The sequence below is a fragment of the Carcharodon carcharias genome, chromosome 21, assembly GCF_017639515.1.
Source record: "Carcharodon carcharias isolate sCarCar2 chromosome 21, sCarCar2.pri, whole genome shotgun sequence".
Lineage (NCBI taxonomy): Eukaryota > Metazoa > Chordata > Chondrichthyes > Lamniformes > Lamnidae > Carcharodon > Carcharodon carcharias.
This window is the reverse complement of record NC_054487.1, coordinates 26,716,358-26,739,967: the sequence shown is the minus strand read 5'-3', so window position 1 is coordinate 26,739,967 and position 23,610 is coordinate 26,716,358. Positions and strand designations below refer to the sequence as shown.

At 44.1% G+C, this 23,610-nt stretch overlaps 1 protein-coding gene across 1 annotated transcript in view; it reads left to right on the top strand.

Annotated features, from left to right (window-relative positions):
* cacna1c (calcium channel, voltage-dependent, L type, alpha 1C subunit) overlaps positions 1-23,610 on the top strand; it is a 1,373,114-nt gene that overhangs the window by 1,183,916 nt on the left and 165,588 nt on the right. The window contains exon 35 of the mRNA XM_041215565.1: positions 12,721-12,877. Coding sequence (XP_041071499.1) covers positions 12,721-12,877 — 157 coding nt within the window. The remainder of the gene's footprint in view (positions 1-12,720; positions 12,878-23,610) is intronic.

Sequence of the window (23,610 nt, the reverse complement as noted above, 5' to 3'; positions counted from 1 at the left end):
GCTGCCTTCCGTTGGCATGATTGTAGCACGTGGTTGAGTAAGGCTCGTGCTGCTGGCTGTTTAAGCGCTCAGCAGTGAGTCAAGAAGCCATGTGGTGCAGCCAGCATACTCTTTAAAGGAAGTCTATCCTTCCCAAAGAATAGCCATATTGAATCACAGGAGTCTGCTGCTGAACGCTGCAATTCTTAACATAGAAAATGAAACACCAAGACAGAGAGAGGACTCATGGCTGTGGTACTTGAGGCCTTAATCATGGAGGTGCACAGGAGGAGAGAGGCCATGCTTCCCCAGGTTTGGGTGGGAGAGCAGGAGGCCTTCGACCAAGCTCGGAAAGGATTGGGAGTAGTTGACGAACGAGGTCAATGCGAGGAGTCTGGCCCCAAGGACTTGGCAGCAGAGTCACAAGAGTCTACTGACCTCATCCAAATGGTCAAGGTCAGTGAATCTATCTTTGCATGACATCCCATATCCACTGCACCCCAACCTCTCCTGCTGACCAATGCATTGCATCCAGGTCACTCACCCAGCAGCAGTCCCTGGCACTCAGGACTTATGCTGAACATCCAGCTACTCCACTTCACCCTCACATGCATTCCGATGATGTTGGCCTCACAGCCACGTCTTGTTGCCTCCACATACCTCCAGCTATTCAGCTGTGGCAAGCACATCACCCAAACAAAGTGCTATTCAATCACTGTCATTCTGCCTTCTCTTTTGCAGGGCAAGGTGGCAACAATAGAAGGGAGCACAGCAGAACTAGTGGAAAATAAGGATACCTGCATCTCCTCCTATGGAGGAGATGGTTCTCTGCATCTTGGAGCTGGCTGTGACAGAGCTCATGGCATCCGACACAGCCAAAAACATTGAGGATTTTCCTGTATTATGCCCCTGCTCAACTCTCAGCTTACTCTCATCCTGCTGTTTGACATAGTGTGCAAGCTGCTGATGGGGTGACCATGGACCTCCCCAACCTCCTTCCCTCACCCCAGCCATCCACTTTCGGATTTTCTGCTTTCAGATGCCCAAGAATTGCCACCAGCCCAGCCACATCAGACCCAGGAGAAAGAGAGGAGTAACACCACAAAACTGATGAAGATGCTGCGTCGTCTGATTTGAGACTCGTAGCTACCAGCTCAGACACTGACATTGCATGTACCTTAGAGGCTAGTACAGAGTTGGTGCCTTCATGTGGTGGGTATGAGTAGGCCACAGCCAGGCCAGTGAGAAAGGATAGTTCAAGTGCCAACTCACCAGAGGGCAAGATTGCAGACGAGTTCTGCTAAAGGGGACTCTGATGAGGGTGACATACAGGGGAACACTGAATCCAACACCAACATGGCTGAGGGCATTGCGCAGAGCATGCCTTCTCTGTAGACTCTGCTCCATTGCCCTGTCATACTGCAAATCCAGAGGCACTACCACTCCATCCACCATACCTCTTTCAGCTTTGTGATGACAAGCCACTAAATCCTCTGCCCTCCCTCTGAGAATGCAGCAACACTCCCTGCCAAATTCAGAAACTCACCAAAACATTTCCAAAAACACTTCCAGAGACTTTACAGTAGCAGGAATTAGTGTAAATTGACTATGCTACAAGTTGGGTCTCTGGTACTTTAAATGATGTTAGTGGTGGATCCCTCTTGCAGCTTTATGAATGTTTTTTAGCAAGTGGCAATCAAATATATCAAATGGACCTCTATGGTCCAAGTTTGTATATTGAGCATCAAATCAGCTAGTATAGCTATTTGGCAGCACGATCTGACAAGATCATACAAGCATCTTTACCAGTATGGAGCACCATATTGGAAGGGGCCAGAGTCCACTCAGAGAGCCTCTGGCTTCCAAAGTGCAGTTACAGTAGTGTTACAGATCTGAATTTCATGCCCAACTTCTCAGGGTTTCAACCTAGAGATGAACTGCTGTGGATTTTTTTTTTCATTTTTTGTTTAACGACCTTGTTAAGTTGCATTGCTACGTTTAATGATTTGTTCTGGTAGAACATAGGAGATAGAGAAATCAACACCTGAGTAAATGTTAAGTTTCCTAGTAACTGACATGCAGTGTATCTTGAACGAATTTACTGTAAACAGTGACTCAGAGTCTCCTGGAATCTGCAACAAAGACCAACAGCCCCACCTGGTGGGTATAAGGACCATAACACGTGAGCTGACAGAGGGAAATTTTAACCCAAACTGGGCTTTGGTTTTCCTGGAGGGATTAAAATGTTAAAAGTCTGAAGCCTGACCCCCAAACTATCCACTACCAGGAAGCAGCTTGACATTTTACATGTTATAATGAGCCTGTGTGTCACTATTTGAAATTTAACCCTGGCCTGCTGGATTTCCTGAACTTTGGGAAACCCGTCCCAAGAGGGACTGCTGTATCAGGAGGTAAGTCTTTACTCTTCACCACCGTATCTGACATGCCTCCCTGTCCCAACTTCCTGCAATTGGACATTACCCCACCCTTCTGACCTTCTCCCCCACTTTCCCCAATGTCCCCAACAAGACATCCAACCTCCCTCAGAAGACTCCAGTCTCCTCCTCTCGCCCTGCCCTTTCACCATCCACCACCACTCCCTGCAAGGCCTCAGATCTCCCCCTTCCCAGCCTCAATCCCTTAGGCCTCTGATCTTTAAACTCCCCCTCCCACCCCACCCCCCACAACACTGGGAACAGGTCACCCCCATTCCCAACCCTAGGATTGATCGTCCATGGGATCAATCCACGCACCTTCAGAGATTGCCACCTCTTCCCCCGCTCCAGTTAGGACTACTCCTCCGGACTACTCCGCTACTCCCCACCCAAGTGGAAACCAAACATGTAGATCAGGCCAGCTTACAGGCAAGGAATCCAACTTTTAGGTTTCCTGCACTGTACCCTCACTATCCCCATCCAGCTGCTCCCTGTGGGCTGAGAAAGTCAAAATTTCCTCCAGATAAAGAAAGGAGATAAACAATGATTAGTACAGCTCAGCAGTGTTATATGTGTGGCTTCACCAACATGATCCCTCATACAGTTAATCGAGTTGAGAGCAGAATAGGAATAAAATAGAATTCCTACCAGGGCCACTCGTGCACTTGATAGTATCCCATTTACTCGTGATGGAACATCACTGGCACAAAATCTTGAAGACAGGTTCGTGTCTAGCCTCTTGGTCAGACTAGTCCAAATTAGGATTAGAGTAAAAGTTAGAAATAGTATTTTGGGGGGAGCTGCCACATAACAAGAAAATATTAATCTCATTAACAGTAATATTGACTTTTAAGTTCTGATATAATATTGGATGTGATGTTAGAGGTGGCAAATTCCATTCATAGTAGCCCAGTACTCTGTCAGGTCCTTTAGCAGCCGGTATTCTATGAGTTCCTAGATTCTTTTAGCCATCTACATCTTTAAAAAAATAAGCCAGCATCAACCCTCTCTTCTGTGAACTTTTGCAAACAAACTTCATTAATTCACAAGACATTTTAATTAATAACAAATAAATCCAGAAATAAGAAAATTGTTGTGTGGCAGGCAACAAAATAGCAAGATTCTGGTGACAAATAAATGGCAACATGTGAGCCCCTCAAATAAATTATAGGCTTGTAAATAGTCCTGGTTAACTCTTATTCTAAACCCTGAATTACATTCTATCCTGTAATTAATCCCAGATAGCCATTACTCAATGTAGAACCCATCTGAACTGCTTGATTAGATTACAGCCTTTTAATCCAATCTAGTACTTTTTTGTTTATTTCGGTGTATCAAAGTGAAATATCGCTCAACTTTACCTATTGTCTGGACAAATAGTTCATCACAAATTCCTTGTATGTGTACCTGAGTTTCAAGAATGTTAAAAGCACCTGAAAAAGAAAATAAGGCTAGTAATTGTATTATTAGAGCATTAGAATTATATTATTAGTGTATTAAAATCCCAGAAAAAGTTGAATTGCTGGCTTTAATTTCTTCTAATCCAAAATTCCTCCTTGACTATAAACTATTTCTTGAATGAAAACCAGGAGTCCTCTTACTATTCAAGTTCTGCCATTGTTCCTCTTTAATCATTCATTAGCAGATATCTGGCAACAATCCAGGTTGATTTTCCCTACAGTTTTTCCTGTCCCATTATTGGAAAAAGCCTAGCTCCTTACATCTTTATCACTATTTGGCACATCAGTGTGCTATGCAGTTGCATTGCAGCCTTTTCTCATACATAATTCCATATGTCTTATTTGGAACCTTTTGGCAGTTCTTCATGCTAGTGAAGTGCTCCATTGCAGGGATTAGGCAGAGGAAATATTGACAAGACCATTAAAAATAAACTGAAATATATCTCCTAAAAAATTCAGAGAGTGACATTTAAGTATATGGACTAAGGCTCTTTCAAGTCTTTTTTGATGTTTCTATTTCCTCAAGCCAGATTGCATCCTATTTACCTTGTAACCTCTCTATTCCTTCAACATCTAATAGTGAAAAGCTCAAAAAAACATACAGTACTCCAATTGTGGCCTTACATAGATCCATCATAAGGAACATGAGGAACATGAGAAATAGGAGCAGGAGTAGGCCTTTAAGCCCCTCAAGCCTGCCGCACCATTCAATAACATCATGGCTGATCTCCCCCAGGCCTCAACTCCTCTTTTGTGCCTGCTCCTCATAGCCCTCAGCTCCCCAATTTTTCAAAAATCTACCTACCTCCTCTTTAAATACTTTCAGTGATCTAGCCTCCACAACTCGCTGAGGTAGAGAATTCCAGACATTCACTACCTTCTGAAAGAAGAAATTCCTTTGCATATCATTTTTTAATGAGTGTCCCTTTATTCTGTAACTATGTCCCCTAGTTCGAGATTCCCCCACTTGTGGAAACATCTTCTCAGCATCTACCCTATCAATCCCCCTCAGAATCTTGTATATTTCAATAAGATCACCCCTCATTCTTCTAAACTCTAATGAGCAAAGTCCTAACCTGTTTAGCCATTCTTGATAAGTCAAACCCTTCATCCCAGGAACCAGCCAAGTGAATCTCTTTTGAACTGCCTCCAATGCCAGTACATCCTTCTTAAATACAGGGACCAAAACTGTACACAGTACTCCAGGTGCGGCCTCACCAACACCCTGTACAGTTGTAACAAGACTTCCCTATTTTTAAACTCCAACCCCCTAGCAATACAGGCCAAAATTCCATTTGCCTTCTCAATTACTAACTGCACCTGCATGCTAACTCTTTGTGTTTCATGCACAAGAACACCCAGATCCCACTGTGCTGCACTATTTTGGAGTCTCTCTCCATTTAAATAACAATCTGCCTTTTGATTTTTCCTACCAAAGTGCATGACCTCACACTTTGCTACATTAAACTCCATGTGCCAAGTTTTTGCCCACTTACTCAACCTGTCTATATCCCTTTGCAGATTCCTTATGTCCTCATCACAACATGCCACCCCATCTATATTTGTATCATCAGAAAATGTGGATACATTACACTCTGTCCCCTCCTCCAAGTCATTTATATAGATAGTAAATAATTGAGGCCCTAGGACTGATCCTTGAGGCACTCCACTAGCTATGTTTTTCCAACCAGAAAAAGACCCATAACACCCGACTCCGTCTTCTGTGTGTTAACTGATCCTCAATCCATGCTAATACATTATCCCCAATACTGTGAGCTCTTGTCTTGTGCAATAACCTTTTATGTGGCACCTTATCGAATGCCTTCTGGAAATCCAAATACACTATATCTACCAGTTCCCCTTCATCAATTCTGCTTGTTATATCCTCAAAGAACTCTAGCAAATTTGTCAAACGTGATTTCCCTTTCACAAAACCATGATGACTCTGTTTGATTGTGTTAAGATTTTCTAAACGTCCTGCTATTTCTTCCTTAATAATGGACTCCAGCATTTTCCCAACAACAGATGTTAGGCTGACTGGCCTATAGTTTCCTGCTTTTTGTCTCCCCCCCTTCTTGAACCGGGGTGTCACATTAGTGGTTTCTGATCCGCTAGGACCCGCCCAGAATCCAGTGAGTCCTGGAATATTTCGACCAATGCCTCCACTATATCTTCAGCCACTTCCTTTAAAATCCTTGGATGCATGCTATCAGGTCCTGGTGACTTGTCTGCCTTTAGTCCCATTAGTTTCTCAAATACATTGTCCCTCGTGACAGAGACTGTTACAAGATCTTTCCTCCCATTAGCTCCTTGATTATCTGATAACTTTGGAATGTTTATAGTGCCTTCCACCATGAAAACCGATGCAAAATATTGGTTTAAATTATCTGCTATTTCCTTGTTCCCCATTATCAATTCTCCGGTCCCGCGCCCAATTTCTTTTTATATACCTTTAGAAGCTCTTGCTGTTTGTTTTTATATTTCTTGCCAATTTACTTCCATAATCAATTTTCTCCTTCTTTATTAGCTTTAAGTCAACCGCTGCTGGTCCCTAAAAAAATTCCCAATCCTCTGACCTACAACTAGTTTTTGCCGCTTTGTATGCCCTTGTTTTTGATTGGATACACTCCTTGACTGCCTTTGTCAACCACAGGTAGTTCATCCATCTCATTAAGTCTTTCTTTTTGACCAGGATAAATTTTTGCTAAGCATTATGAAATATCTGCTTAAATGTCTGTCACTGCTCATCCACTGACCTTCCCCTTAGTCTATTTTCCCAGCCCGCTTTAGAGAACTCTTTCTTCATGCCTCTGTAATTGCCCTTATTTAAGTTGAGAATATTGGTTTGAGATCCAAGTAGCTCGCCTTCAAAATGAATTTGAAATTCTACCATGTTGTGATTGCTACCCACTGAAGGATCCTGAACTATGAGATCTCTTATTAATCCTACTTCATTACACATTACTAGACCTAAAGTAGCCTGTTCCCGGGTAGGTTCTGCAACGTATTGGTCTAAGAAACAATCCCTGATGCACTCTAAAAATCCGCCTTCCATGTTACCCCTGCCAATCTGATTTTTCCAGTCAATATGCAGATTAAACTCACCCATGACAATTGTAGCGCACTTCTTACACTCCTCCATTATTTCCCAATGTTTACTTTGTCCTACAGTGAGATAACTCTTCGTGGGCCTGTAGGTGACTCCCACCCGTGACTTCTTCCCCTTGCTATTCCTTGTTCCCACCCAAACTGATTCCACATCACGATCCTTTGCACCTATATCACTACTCACCACCGCACTGATACTTTCCTTTATTAACACAGCTACTCCACCTCCTTTTCCTTTTTGCCTATTTTTCTGGAATATCAAATACCCTTGAATATTGAGTTCCCCGTCTTGGTCACCCTGCAACCACATCTCTGTAATAGTTACAAAGTGATATCCATTTATTTTTATTTGTCTATTTCTATGCGTCAACTCATCTATCTTGTTACAAATGCTGCATGCATTCAGATAAAGAGCCTTAAGCTTTGGCTTTTTATCATTATTACTCATTCTGGATCTAATTTCTGCTGCACGTTTCTGCTTATACTTTCTGTCCCTTCCTGTCACACTTTGATTATCGTTCACCTCTTCACTACCCTGCACCTCTGCTCTCTCATTTACTTTTGATTTTCTAAACTTCCCTTCAGTTGAACTCTCCTCCCAACTAATTAGCTTAAAGCCCTATCTACAACCCTAGTAATACAATTCACCAGTACAATAGTCCCAGCATGGTTCAAATGAAGCCCATCCCAATGGAACAGCTTTCTCCTTTCCCAGCACTGGTGCCAGTTCCCCATGAATCAGAACCCATCTCTCCCATACCAATCTTTGAGCCATGCATTTACCTCTCTAATTTTATTTACCCTATTCCATTTTTCATGTGGCTCAGGTAGTCATCCAGAGATTATTACCTTTATGGTTCTGCTTTTTAATTTAGCCCGGAGCTGCTCGTAGTCCCTCAGCAGAACCTCTTTCCTAGTACTACCTGTGTTATTGGTACCTACGTGGACCACAACAACTGGATCCTTCCCCTCCCACTCTAAGTTCCTCTTTAGCCCAGAAGAGATGTCCTTAACCTTGGCACCAGGTAGGCAACACAGCCTTCAGGATTCTCTGTCTTTGCTTCAGTAAACAATATCTATTCCTCTAATTATGCTATTCCCTATTATTACATCTTACATCATTACATCTTAACTTTTATGTTCAGACTTTGCATCATAAAATCCAGTATTCATTAGCTTGTTTTATGATCTTATCTACCTGAGGTGATCTTTTCAATATCACCAGCATGGTTACTGACCTTCAGCACAGTTGCTATGTATCCAGCTCAGTTACTATGGAGGGACAAACTGCAGCACACTTACTACAGATAACTGACATGGTTGTTCGGGATGAATAAATTGTAATATGAATACTAGGATTGAACAAATCACAGTACAGTTACAAGAGATTAATAAATTGTGCATGGTTACTAGGAATGAGCAAACTGTTGCTAGGGATGAATAAAATGCACTTCTGTATACAAATAAACACCAACCAAGAGAGAGCTACACACTAACTAGACACTGGACAAGAGAGAGAGTTGATCATCGATTGAGGTTCTTTTATCCACTAAATCCGCAGAAGGAGACTCATTAAAAATTTGTGTTGAATTTATGAGTCTTGTTTTGTTGGGCATTTAAGTGTTTGGTGAGATTATTGACCCAGTAATGTTGGGCACCAGTACGCTAATAGATTAATTGGAAGTTGCAACATTTGGTTGTAACACTAAATCCCCTGCCCCCATTGACAGTGCTGAGCTTTTCTCAGTGCACGTTTCGCAATAGCTGGGGTCGGGGGCCGATCGCAGTCGGGGGCCCCTTCCCCGTCCACTCCTGGGCCCACCGATTGCATGCGCCCAACAAGCGAAAAATTCAGGCCATAGGGAAAAATTTCTCTGTCCAGTGGGGTTGGAGGCGAGGGGACTATGAAAGTAGCAAGGAGCTGTGTTAGTACAGCTCCCCAACGCATTCCCAACAGCGGGGAAGTTTTACAAGCATGGACCAGGATGCAGGTCACATCCACTCCATGGAGGTGGGCTGCCAATTTACTTAAGGCCCCAAGTAAAGGTTACTTTTTAGGCTCGCCAGCCTTTTGTCTGTGGCAAACCAGCCCCCTGCTGCTTGAGGAAGCTGCCAGCTTGATGGAGGTGGACTCCCTGCAGCAGGTAGGAGGTGATTGGAGCTGAAGGTCCATGCCCCATTGTATGCCTGCCAAAGGAAAAGCTGCCTCCACAGTTCCAACGATCCCCATAAAAAGTTTTCCCATTGTTCATCAGGGCCTTCTGCCTTACCCACTGTGCATTGTTAACTTAAATTTACACCTCCAATGGTGCCTCAGTGTTGAGGCATCCTTGGGCCCTCCTACCTGCCTCAGCAGCACCCACCTCTCCTGGTGGGGCTGTTGAGACTTGAGATGCCAATTTTCTATTTGGGCCAGCGGCCCAGCAATGCCTGCCATCCTTAATAGGATAACTAACGCAGAGGCAGTCAATAAGTGCCTCTGGGAATATTGCAACTTTTGTCTGGCTGCCAGCAAGTGTGGGCTTGAGATCTCCATTTGTTCCTGATATCAGGGTCCCGAAGTCCACAAGGAAATCTTGCCTACATGGGCAGGTTTTATGTGTATGCCAATGATAACCAGCTCTTTTTTTCCATTACCTATGTCATACTGCTTGTCCTTTTTTAAGTCTTTGATGAGTCACAATTTCCACTGGTGGAACATTGGGAAGACTGAAGACATTGGGCGGAATCGTCCCAGATTTGCACTTAGTGTAGTAGCAGGCAGAAAAGGGATATTATACCCACTGGCCACAGTGGTGGGTTTTTTGCGCCATATCATCCCAATCCCGCCACATTAATCCTGCATTCCTGGGAAACACACTTTCACTGGTGTGCAGCCTCTGATTCACCCATCATGCCATCACCTCATTACTTCCGCACACCGGGCACCATATTTAAAGTATAACTGCATGCACACTTCTCAGTACCTCCAGCCCAGGAATGCCGCACTGAAGTCATGGCCCCGAAATGCAAGAAGACTGCGGCCCCCTGATTCAGTGACATATTCTTGGCAGCCCTTTGGACACCGTTGGAGCTCACCGTGATGCCGTCTACCCCTGCTCTGGCCACAGGAGGCCCTTCATTTTCACCACTCCAGTTTGGGAGGTGGAGACGGTGGCAGTGGTAGTCAGTGCCAGTGCTGCATAGAAGAGGTTTTCATTCAGTGCAGAACGATGAATGATCTCATCCATGTCCCCAGGGAAAGGCAACAACCTCATCACTCCAAACTCACACAATCACAAGCCCATCACACATTCACTGGCATCTCACTGGCTGCCAGCTCAAGAGACATCACCACTCACTTTCTCACACAGAGCCTCATATCTCCATCTAGAGACTGCCTCCTCAGCCCTCACCCTCTTGAGGCCACTCGCACGGATCAACATGTGTCACCACACACACCTTGGGATACCCCCATTACCTACTAATGCCTAGCCCTGCAGCCTCTTCCCTTCCATGAGGCCACTTCTGCCCTTTCCCCAAGCAAGCCATAGCCCTGCAACCATTGAAAAGCCACCCCTACCTTATGGTTGGTCGTATAAGTAGAGACCTGCCGGTGAGCCCCCCTGAAAGTGACGTGGTGCTGCCTGCGAAGTCTGGCGCTGGTGACCTTGAGTGCTGCCCAAAGCAATGTAGACAAACAAGCCTCTCAGCTCCAAGTGAAGTGCAGCTCACCAAGGGCACATCGCTTATGTTCAGTTGTGAAGCATGTCAATCACGCCAAAGTGCCTGAATGATCCAACGTGGGAGATGGTTCCGACGAGCTGAGCTTATAATGATATGCAGGTGTATTACAATGAAGTTCCCGATGTGTGGTAGTGGGAGACATGGTCTGCCTTTGACAGGCAGAGCGGATAATTGCAAACTGGTTTAACGATGTCGTGAAACCGATTTTTGGCCTTACCACATATTGTCCGCCCATGCCCACCATGGCTCCCGATGCCAGCAGGTACAGAAAATTCTTCCCATTGTCTTTGGCCTACATCAGAAACTCTGTTTCCTTGTCACCAATTCCATGGCCCTTCCTGTTAAATGAGGTATACTCTCAATGTCTATGCCAATTTCAGTAGGGGCCAGTGTTGGAATCTCAGCGCAACTATCAGGATAACAGTCCATTTAATTCTGGGACCATTATGTTTTACCTAGATAATGCTGCACAGTCTGGATAGGTTGTGAGGGTGGTGTACTCCAATCCAGTAACAGTATAGAAGAGAATCATGGAACGGTGAGCACAGAAGGAGGCCCCTCAGCCCTTCATGTCTGTAACATCTCTCTGCAAGAGCAACCCAGCAAACCCAGCCACCCTTTCCCTGTGGCCCTGCAAAATTTTTCTCTTCAGATAAAAATACAATTCCCTTTTGAAAACCACAGCTGAATTTTTCATCACCACAGTCTCAGGCAGTGCATTCCTAAACCTAACCACATGCAGTATAAAAAAGCTTTTCCTCATGTCACCGTTGACTCTTTTGCCATTCACCTTAAATTGGTGTCCTCTGGTTCTTTATCCTTCCACCATATATTTACTCCCTATCTAACCTGTTCAGACTCCTCATGACTTGGAACACCTCTGTCAAATCTCCTCTCAACCTTCTCCTCTCTAAGGAGAACAGCCCCAGCTTCTCTGATCCATTCACTTAATTGAAGTCTCTCATCCTTGGAACCATTCCCATAAATCTTTTCTGCACTCTCTCTAATGTATCCACATCCTTCCTAAAGTATGCTGCCCAGAATTTGGACACAATACTTTAATTGAGGCTGAACCATTGTTTTATAAATGTTCACTAAAACTTCTTGCTTTTGTACGTCATGCCTCTATATATAAAGCCCAGGATCCCGTACTTTTTTTTCTGTTCATTCATGGGATGTGAACATGCTGATGAGACCAGCATTTGTTACCCATTTCTAATTGCCTTTGAGAAGGTGGTAGGGAGCCAGCTTCTTGAACCACTGCAGTCTATTTAGTGTAGATACACCCACAGTGCTGTTAGGAAGGGAGTTCCAGGCTTTTGATCCAGTGACAGTGAAGGAACAGCAATATAGTTCCAAGTCAGTGCGGTGTGGAGGGGAACTTGCAGGTGGTGTTATTCTTTATTCATTATGATTTATTAACCACTTCCTAAGCCTGCCCTGCCATGTTCAACAACTCATACACATACTCCCACAGATTCTCCTACACTGAACATAGAATTGTATCCTTTATTTTATATTGCTCGTCCTCCTTCTTCCTATCACAATACATTACTTCACACTTCTCTGCATTAAATTTCATCTGCCATATGTTGCCCTTGAGTAGGTGGTGGTGAGCTGCCTTCTTGAACCGCTGCAGTCCATGTGGTGTAGGTACACCCACAGCACTGTTAGGAAGGGAGTTCCAGGATTTTGACCCAGTGACAGTGAAGGAACGGCGATATATTTCACAAACTATTCCACAAATTAAGAACATATAATAAAAAATACAGAGGAAGATTTTGGAGGGGTTTATCAACTCATTCATCTGTTTTTGTATGTTTACTTTCAACCATGGTGAGCAGCAATGAAGTTGTTTCACAGTATTTTCAAGATATATTTTACTGTTTTTTGTCATTCTTTCCAAATATATACTGGAATATAGCATACCTTGCGTATACCACTTAAACTATAGTCGTATTATTCATGGTTCTTTAATGGAACAAATTACCATATCTGATTTTCATTTTCAGATGTGCTACAGGTGAGGCCTGGCAGGAAATCATGTTATCCTGTCTCCCAGGAAAACGTTGTGAGAAAGAATCAGCATTCCATGAGCCGGAACCTAACTGTGGAACCTATTTTGCTTTCTTCTACTTTGTTAGTTTCTACATGCTATGTGCCTTCTTGGTGAGTACATATCCAGAAGGGATCTTGGAATTTTCAATTTAACGTATATGCTATCCAGTAGAAATATGTATTTCTCTAGAAGATTACTGGTGATCTTGTATTCTGTGAAGTAATTCCCACTCTCCCCATTGTAACTTTTTGCAGCTACATTAATGATAAATGTAGCCTTGAATGGTGAGGAATACCAGGCTTGTGCCAAATGCTCACCTTATAGGCAGGAGCAGAGTCAGAAGTTCCCAAACTCGGCAGAATCCCTCAGTACTGAGTTATGAGCAAATGCAAGGAACCATATGATAGGGCATTACGGCAAATTGGAGGGAAAATTTGGTCCAGACTCCTTTCTGTGTTTTTAAGCAGCAAGCTTTAAAAACAAATTATACTTTTTAATGACATTTTACCACACCTCTCAATTAAAATCCAAGTAATGGCCTTAATACACTTTTCCCACTTGGCAACCATTTTGCTCCACCGTTTTCTTGGGTGATTGAGGCACCTGCCAGACTCAGGCAGGAACCCTATGAATAAATTTAAATCAGGATCATATGGTGTCGGTAAGACCCTGATGCAATTTTGATTGGCTACTGAGCAGAGCATCCACAGTGGAGATCAGTCAGGTAAGTTTAAAACTTATCTTCGTGGAGTCTGGAGGAGCAGAAGTGCTCCTTCAAATTAAATCATCGCACCTCATCCCCATCGATGACTTATCCTGACTGTCAGACTAGTGCAATTCTTGCAGGACCAAATTATGGTGAACCGCCTCTGGGTGCCTTTTTTGGTGAGCAGCTGGCTAGCGGAATGTTAATAGGCTTCGACTATTAAAATGAACCTTGTCTTTTACTACAGTTGCTAAGGCTTTTATCCCTCCTGCTCTCTGTCCATTAGTTAACAGTCGCTCCCATCGTGACTTTTACATAGACAAATGCAGAATTATAAACATGCAGAGACCTTTTAAAATATGTTGAAGACTGATAAAGAATAGGCAATGACATTTTAAATATAAAATTACATGAGAATAAATTGGTTAAGTCTTTAGTAAAATATTAGTGGAGACATTTTGTATGACTGTTAAACGTTTATGCTCCAGCTTTCTAAATAAACTTATTTTTAATATTTTCAAAATGGCCTTAAACACAGCTGGTTAAGCTGCTCTCTCTGGAATTCCACTGGGTGTACTGTCAATTGAAATTTTAAAATGGCATCAGGGACCTATGTTTGTCATAAGACATGAATTTGCATAAGTTAATTTTCCCAGCGGGAGCCCTGGCCAACCATTTTTTCTGCCCAGGTCGAAATGGGAACAGGCCAATCCTGTTGCAAGTCTTTCTTTAACAATTTTGATCTCACCAACAGGAGGGTAAAATTATCAAAATGGATCCCTATAAGTCACAGGAAAAGTTCAGTCCCTGCTGCGTTCATGTTGATGTTTCTCTCTCTCTGTCTCTTCTCTCCTGCTTTATGTCCCTCCTTCTATTTTCTACTGTTTCTTTTGCTTGACTTTTCTTTTGGCTTTTATCCTCGTCATCTTCTGGTGAACACAGGGAAAACCTACAAAGCAAACCCTATCAAATTTGCTTGTGGGCTCCAAGGGTCTGCCCCTCCTTCAAAGGTACTGATCGAGAGACCCACTAACAGGAAGAGAAGAGCCTGCTGAGAGCCACTCTACTGCCCTTTCTTCTGAAACCCCTGCCCCCCTCAACCAGCAAACCCCTCCCTGTAAACCCATCCCACCCTCACTCACCTGTGGCCTGGGTCCCTCGCTGATCCTGGGCTTCTGGTGGGTTGCCAGGAACTAGTGCCGCTCCCCCAGACAATAATGAGGAGCTGCTGACCTCTGATTGGCCTGTAGCTCTCAGTGGGCAAGATTTACACCCTTAGGATCCTTGATCCTAGAGAAGGCCGGCCGTTGGCCACTTAAGCACCTGAACAGCAGTTAATACAGTAGGTCTTCCCCAATGGAGGAAATGTGGAGCTCTCACTAGCTTTCTAGCCGGCGGGCGAGACCCCCCTCACCTGGATTAAATTTTGCCTGATTTGTCCAGGTTTTCACCAAGGCCAGACTGATAGGTCTTAGCAAGAGGATGAAGGTGCCAACTTCAGCAGTGCATTGGACAACACATGGGATTGCGGACTATTTTGGTAGGGGCCTTCATTAGACACAGGGCATCCAAACAGGAGGGAACCCTCCCTCTGTCCGCTGCTGCGGGGAGGGAGGGCACATAAAATTCCACCCTCTAAGTTTTTCCTCTGTCAAGCTTTTCAAATTTGTCAGCTTGTTTTTAAAACATATATGAAGAAAAGCTATTATATTGAAACTGCTCAGAGCTCGCATCAATGGAAGAAATGAAATGAAGGTGCAATCCGAAAACTTAGGAACACCACGCATCTGTAGCTTCCAGGGTCCAAATTTAACTCAGGGTCATGGTTCTGCACAAAAATATTGTGCAAATCCAGTTTTGGGGGCAAGACTGGAGGCTTCAAGAAAAGCATTAAAAGCATTAAAAGAGACAAAATGATCAAGTTGAGAAATGTAATCATGTTATTATGAAATATACATTATAGATTATTTAGCCATATTTGAGTCCTTATATTCAGCATAAAAATATTCTTTACTGAAAAAAATCTCAAATGAGCATTTGGACTGCAGGGACCCTACTGACAAAATTATACGTCGAGGATGATATACTTACTATACAAAAAATAAAAGCAAAATACAGTGAATGCTGGAAAATCTCAGAAGGCCCGGAAGCAACTGTGGAGAAAGAAACAGAGTTAACATTTTGAATCCAATATAACTCTTCTTTGGAACTGGAGAGAGGTAAAAAAGTAATGGGCTTTATGTAAAAAAAATTCAAAATGGAGGACGGAACCTGGAGAACTCTGGCCTCCATTTTGTATTTTTTCCCCCAAATGCCAGTCTGTATCTTGTTCTCATGTTTTTGCTTTCAGATAGCACTGACCCTTTTTGTGCAATTAACACATTCTGCTATTTTGCTTTCAGACAGTGCTGACCTTTATACTCCTAATCTGGACCTACTCTGGACCAAAACTTTAGTCTTTAAAACTATCATTACCACTCCTTTTGACTTGTGTTCCACGATATCTTTGTTATTTAATCTCGCCTGCCCTCCAGCCTATCCCTGACTCTCTGTTTTGCTCTACCTGCCCCTCCCCCCTTTCTCAACAGCATAAAACCCATCACATTTCTATCTCTCAGTTCTGAAGAAGAATCATATTAGACTTGAAATGTTAACTCTATGTTTGCCTCTCCATAGATGCTGCCAGACCTGCTGAGTTTTCCCAGCATTTTCTGTTTTGACACTTAATGCACAGTTCAGGTACTGTGTGTCACATAGCATGACACCTTTAACAATGAAAATACTTCACACAATAACAACCTACAAGAATCTTGCATGTGCTTATATGAAATTTCAATTAAATGTGTGCCCCACATACTGAATTTAATGTATAATGAATTATCTAATAATAACTGGGTGAAATTTTTTTAACAAAAAAGTTAAGTTTTAATTTTCCAAGCCTGTTTTTCTATCATTATTCCCCCTTTTTATCTGATCGATATATTATGTTTCAGACTCCTCCCTCCTCTACCAACCACCCACTCATGACTCACCGTGACTTCCACCAGGCAAAAGCAGTATGGGCAGAATTTTCTGCCTGTCGGGCGGGCGGGTGGGCGGGCCCGAGCCAATCTCCGGCTGGCGGTGAGCCGATCCCCACCGGTGAAGTGGGCTCCGCCGCCATTTTACATGGGCGGGCCAATTAAGGCCCGCCCAGTGTGACATCCGGCAGGAAACACCATGCGCTTCCTGTGCTGGGGGGGGTGGAATTCCCCAAAAGCAAGAGTGCTCTCTTTTTCACATGCGCATGAAAGAGCGCACATCTCCCTGAGGCTAAGTGCTGTCTCAGAGAGGTCGCTGACACTTTTAAAAATATGAAAAATAGAGAAAAAAATTCCTTAACATGTCACCCTCATGTGACAATGTCACATGAGATGGGACATGTTCATAATTTACATAATAAGTTTATTAACCTTTTATAAACCCTACATGAAACCTCATCCCGCCAGTGGATGAGGTTTCATGTTTTTTCTATTGCCTGCCAGGGCTCCTGGCCTACCCGCTAACCTTAAGGTTGAACGGGCAGGTCCTTTAATTGTATAATTGATCCTGTCAATGGCCTCAATTAGCCACTGACAGGTCGATGGGCCCGCAGCTGATTTTGCTGTGGGCCCACCTTCCTGAAAATTTAAATGGACCGGGATGACATCGAGGGTTCCGCCCAACGTCATCCCGCGTCATTTTATGCATCAACGAGCAGGCCCCGCCCCCTGCTCACCAACGGCAAAATTCTGCCCTGTGATGTCACGGCATTCCAAAGCAAGATAGACACTATCATGTAGGGGGCAGCATCACTCTCATTTCATCTTAACATGTTCACAATAAGTATTTGATAAACCATTTTCTCTTTGCAGCAGGGAGAATTTTCCAGTTGGCGAGTGGGAGCGGGGCCCACTTGCCGACGCATAAAATGGCTCGTGGTGACATCGGGTGGGCATCCCGATGTTACCGCGTGTCATTTAGATTTTCAATTCGGCGGGCGCGCAGCCAAACTGTCAAAGGCCTATTAAGCCCTTTTTAAAACAAACTAAATGAGATACCCGTCCAACCTTAAGGTTGGTGGGCAAGCGAAGAGCCCAGGCGGCCTCCGCATTTTTCATGGAACCCCATCCACAAACGGGATGAGGTTTCATGACGTGTTTATAAATTAAATTAATTTTTTGTTTAATGTTCCTTGACATGTCCCAGCTCATGTGACACTGTCACATGAGGGGACTTGTTTTAAAATATTTTCAATTCTTTATTTAAATGTTTGAACCTTAAACAAATCTCCCTGAGGCACCACTGTGCATCACACATTGGCGGGCCTTAATTGGCCCACCCAAGTAAAATGGCGGCACACACCCGATCGGGGGTGCCAATCGGGTTTGTGCTCACTCCCGCCCAACCCTGCACAACCTCCCCTGACGGGGGGAAAATTCAGCACAGAATGTTCTTTTCCCCAAGATGCAAAATGTGTAATCACGCAGTGAATCCTTTTGACTTGCTATTTTCACATACTGATAAGAAAATGTTTTCCAAATCCTTTTCCGTAAAAGCAGTGTCTGTTTTAAACACTAACTAATACACTATCGATGAAATCTTCTGTGCCCGCTGGTGCTGGGCGTGTTCGATGGCATAAGCGGACAATATGGTGAGAAGGCCAAAAAACATCTTACAACGTCAGGAAACCAGTTTGTGATCGTCCGCTCAGTCCATTGATGGCGAGCCATGTTTCCTGCCATCGGATGTCAGGAACCTCTTGTAATACATCAGCATATCATTATAAGGCTAGCCCGGGGCACACATCTCCCCCCCCACTGGAACGTCTGCCCACGCCGGCTTAATTGCACGCTGACACCTTTCACAACAGCATGCACTTGACAGGCTGCACTTTGAGGGGAACTTGGAGGTGAGCGCACAGTAACGTTGCGGAGTGCACGCGAGGGACGCCTGTTAGACTTAAAGATTGAGGCGAATGTTACGGGGTTGGGGGGCGCAAAGACTGCTCTGCGGTTGAAGGTAGCACAGAAGCACATGCGAGGTGGTGGGGGTGGGCGAGGGAAGCAGCCACGCATTAGGGACACCTTTTATAAAGTGACCATTCCTCTGTAGCTGAGACAGTTCAGGCTTCTAGCTCATCTGCCTACTCAAGCAATGCAGAGGCAATGAAGTGCTGCCATGTGTTCCACAGCTTTTCATCCCTCGGGCACAGACTGCAAACTAATGAGTGTTTTAGTGGACTACGAAACAGTTGGACGACTGGGCATGTTGTACAATCTCCTTAATGAAGTTATCCATAGAGCAGGCACTGGTGGAGGCAGTCAAAATGCCTTGCAATGTCATTATCCTGGTTTAGACCAGTCTCCCCCCATATTTCAAGCTAACAAATTGAATGCCTGAACTGAGAGCACAGCATGCAGTCCAAAGGGCAATGCTGCCGCCAATCGGTCAGGTTGAGTGGGGCAGAGGAAGGCTGGGATTTGGGCAGCCATGCAGCGCGCTAATCTCTGCCCATCCAAGGGGTGGCCAGCACTCTCCAGGATGCATTAAGGGGCCTTCAGACTTAACCAAGCGAGGTTCTTAGTACACCCAAACTAACCCATGCCTCTCTCTCTTTCATCCTGCAAAAGGAGTACATCAGGATCATGGAGCCTGGTAACCTAGCAGTATGCCTCATGACGTACAGAGAGTGGAGACAAAAGAGAAGAGAGTGACTGAGGAACCTGGCTGCGCAGAGGGAGGAGCAGCACCCTCTGGAAGAAGGTGTGGCTGGGGCTTTCACACATGCCACCGGAGAGCCACAGTGAGCCATCGCTGGTCAGCGCCTAGCTAGACCTAGGATCTATAGATGCCGCCTTTCATTCATGCAGATCACCGAGAACAAGTGGCGTCAAAGACTGCGCATGTCTCGGGAACTGGTTAGTCACATCTGCCAGTGACTGCAGGCTTTGCTGCCCTGTGGACTTGGAGGGTATCTACTGCCAGTGGCTGTGAAAGTGACAGTGGTGCTCAATTTCTATGCTACTGGCTCCTTTCAGGGTTCCACAGATGACCTGTGTAGACTATCACAAGCCTCCACCCACAAATGCATCCATGAGGTAACGGGTGCCACCTTCGCGAGGGTGCACAGCCTTGTGCATTTTGCCCAGGACCAGGAGAGCCAGAATGCAAAAGCAATTGGATTTGTCCAGATCTCTAGTTTCCCACAGGTGCAGGGGGCACTCATGTGGCACTCAGATCTCTGTCGCAAAACACGGTCAACTATGTCTACCGCAAGGGATTCTATTCGTTGAATGTGCATCTGGTGTGCCCCCACCACAAACACATCCTGCAGGTTTGCACATGGTTTGCAGGGGGAGTGCATGACTCCTACATTCTCAGTCAGTCACAGATCCCTGGTGTCTTTCAGGGTCCACAGAAGCTGCAGGGATGGCTCCTCATGGCCAAGGGCTACCGCAGAGGATGTGGCCGATGACACCTGTGCCTCAGACTGCAGCAAAGTGAAGTTATAACAAGGCTCATGCTGCAACTCACAACTTGGATGCTGAAAATGAGGTTCCGGTGCCTGGAGCAGTCTGGTGGAGCCCTGCAATATAGTCCACAGAGGGTGTCACACATTGTCATTACCTACTGTGCCCTTTACAATCTAGCACTGCAATGGGGAGAGGAGCTGGCTGAGGAGGAGATGCAGGAGCTGGAGGTCTCCTCCGATGAGGAGGACATTGCCTGTGATGAGGGTGAAGAGGTCCTCGAAGGTGACCATGATGTCAATGAGGCCCTTGCACTGGCCGAATGAGGCAGGCACACTTGGGAGGTCCTCATAGCTGTTAGATTTGTGGAGGATGATGGCAGTATGCAGTGAGGCACCATAAGATCCTCACATTGCATCTATGAACGTTTGACTCCAATCTGGCTTAAGGCAATGTACATACCCTCTGTGATAATGCTCCTGTCATGGAAATGCAGTGGAGGCCCTAATAGTCACTCAAGTGCAGGAGGATGATGACAACATGCAGTGAAGATTCTCTATAGATCTTCGCATAGCCTTTGAGAATGCCTGACTCCTGTCTGGCCGAGGGCAGCTCATTTTCCCTCTGTGATCAGGGTCATATCATAGAGATGCAGCCATGAAACTTTAAAAGTATCTGATCCTTTGTCCGCCTTCAGCATCTGACCCATTCAGGAGCGCTGCGTCACTGGTCAGAGATGCTGAAGAGGTGGGGGCCAGCCCCACCCTAAAAGTGCTGGGAGTACACAGAGAGAATGAGGGGACTCTGTAATGCCTGTCCCCAATGACATCCTGGCAGCAATGACAATCACAGTAGCTATACAGTAGGACACTGAATAAATCAGGAGATCATGAGGGAATGTGAAAAAGGCAGTACATTAATCATGGGTGACTTTAATCTTCATGTAGATTAGGAAAATCAAATTGGCAGAGGTAGCCATGAGCAAGAATTCATAGAGTGTATTCAGGACAGTTTCCTAGAACAATATGTTATGGATCCAACCAGGGATCAAGCTATTTTGGATCAGGTAATGTGTATTGAGGCAGGTTTAATAAATTACCTTAGAGTAAAAGATCCCCTAGGACGCAGTGACCATAACATGGTAGAATTTAGCATTCAGTTTGAGAGTGAGAAACTTGGGTCGGAAACAACTGTGCTAAACTTAAATAAGGATAATTACAAAGGAATGAAAGCAAATTGGCTGGAATAGACTGGGAAAGGAGTTTAGCAGAAAAGACGGTTGATGAACAATGGCAGGTGTTTAAGAAAATAGTTCATGACTCACAACAAAGATGTATCCCAGCAAGGAAGAAGGATTCTAGGAAGGGTATAAACCAACATGGGTAATCGAGGAAGTTAAGGATAGTGTCAAATTGAAAGAAAAAACATAAAGTGTTGCAGGAATTAGTGGTAAGCCAGAAGATTGCGAAAATTTTAAAAACCAACAAAAGGCGACCAAAAAATAATAAAGAGGGAGAAAATAAACTTTGAGGGTAAACTAGCAAGTAATATAAAATGAACAGCAAGAGCTTCTTTAAATATATAAAAAAGGAAGAGAGAGGCCAAAGTGAACATAGGCTCCTTAGAGAATGAGGCTTGGGAAATAATAATAGAAAACCAGGAAATGGCAGAGGAGTTGAATAAATATTTTACATCAGTCTTCATGGTAGAAGACACTAATAGCATAAAAATAAATAATCAAAGGGCAAAAGTGAGCGAGGAAATAAATACAATAACTATCACTGGAGGAAAAGTACTAGGGAAACTAATGGGGCTAAAGGCCAATAAATCCCCTAATCCCCTGGACCTGATGGGTTGCATCCTAGGATATTAAAAGAAGTAGCTACAGAGATACTGGATGCACTGGTAGTAAACTTCCATGAATCCTTAGATTCTGGAAAAGTCCCAGAGGATTGGAAAACTGCCGGTGTAAAATCCTTATTCAAAAAGAGAGGGAGACAAAAAACAGGTAACTATAGGCCAGTTGGTTTAAAATTTGTCATTGGGAAAATGTTAGAGTCTGTTATAAAGGGTGTAATAGCAGAGCACTTAGAAATAAATAATATAAGCAAATAGTGTCAGCATGGCTTCATGAAGGGGAAATCATGCCTGACAAATTTATTAGAATTCTTTGAGGAGGTAACAAGCAGGATAGATAAAGGGGAACCAGTAGATGCAATATATTTGGATTCCCAAAAGGCATTCAATAAGGTACTGCACATAAGGCTACTTAATAAGATAAGAGCCCATGGTGTTGGGGTAGTATATTAACATAGATGGAGGATTGACTAACTAATAGAAGATAGAGAGTTGAGATAAGGTGGGCATTTTCAAGATGGCAACCTGTAACTAATGGATTTCCAGAGGGATCAGGGCTGGGGCCACAATTATTTACAATATATACTAATGACTTAGATGAGGGAAGTGAATCTACTATCGCCAAGTTTGTGGATGACACAAAAATAAATGAGAAGGCAAGTGGTGAGGATGACACAAAGGGTCTACAGAGGGATATGGACAGGTTAAGTGAGTGGACAAAAACTTGGCAGATGGAATATAATGTTGGAAAATGTGAAGTTATGCACTTTGGCAGGAAGAATAGAGGAGCTGAATATTATTCAAATGGAGAAAGGCTGCAGAAAGCTGCAGCACGGAGGGATTTGATGGTCCTCATGCATGAATCACAAAAAATGTAGCATACAAGTTCAGCAGGTAATAGGGAAGGCAAATGGAATTTTGGCCTTTATTTCAAAGGGAATAGGGTAAAAAAAGGGAAGTCTTGCTAAAACTATACAAAGCACTAATTAGACCACACCTAGAATACTGTGAACAGCTTTGGTCCCCTTATCTAAGGAAAGAGATACTGGCATTGGAGGCAGTCCAGAGAAGGTTCACTAGGTTGATCATGGGTATGGAGGGATTTTCTTAAGAGGAGAGGCTGAGTAGATTGGGCCTGTACTCATTGGAGTTTAGAAGAATGAGAGGTGACCTTATTGAAACATATAAGATTCTTAGGGGGCTTGACAGGGTAGATGCTGAGAGATTATTTCCCCTTGTGGGAGGGTCGAGGACCTGAGGGCATAATCTCAGAGTAAGGGGTCATCCATTTAAGACAGAGAAGAAAAGGAATTTCTTCTTTCAGAGGGTACTGAATCTGTGGAGTTCTTTACTGTAGAGGCAGTTGAGACTGGGTCATTAAGTATATTCAAGGCTGAGATAGACAGATTTTTAACCAGCAGGGGAATCAAGGGATAGGGGAAAAGGCAGGAAAGTGGAAATGAAGATTGTCAGATCAGATCAGCCGTGATTTCATTGAATGGCGGAGCAGACTCAATGGGCTGAATGGCCTACTTCTGCTCCTACGTCTTATGGTCTTATGGTCACCATTGAGGTGCAGGCATCAGTAGTGTGTCCAGGGAGTGTGAGGTCAGACCATCACTTCAGTCTGAGGGCTGCACAAAGCACAGGAAAGAGGCCCTGGACTGAGACACCTGCATTTATCTTGTGTAAAAAGTTTTCACATCTGAGTGACACAACACTGTTCATTAGAACAAGGAGCCATAGGAGGCATTTTTGGGAGTTCATTGACAATAGTGAACATTATGTA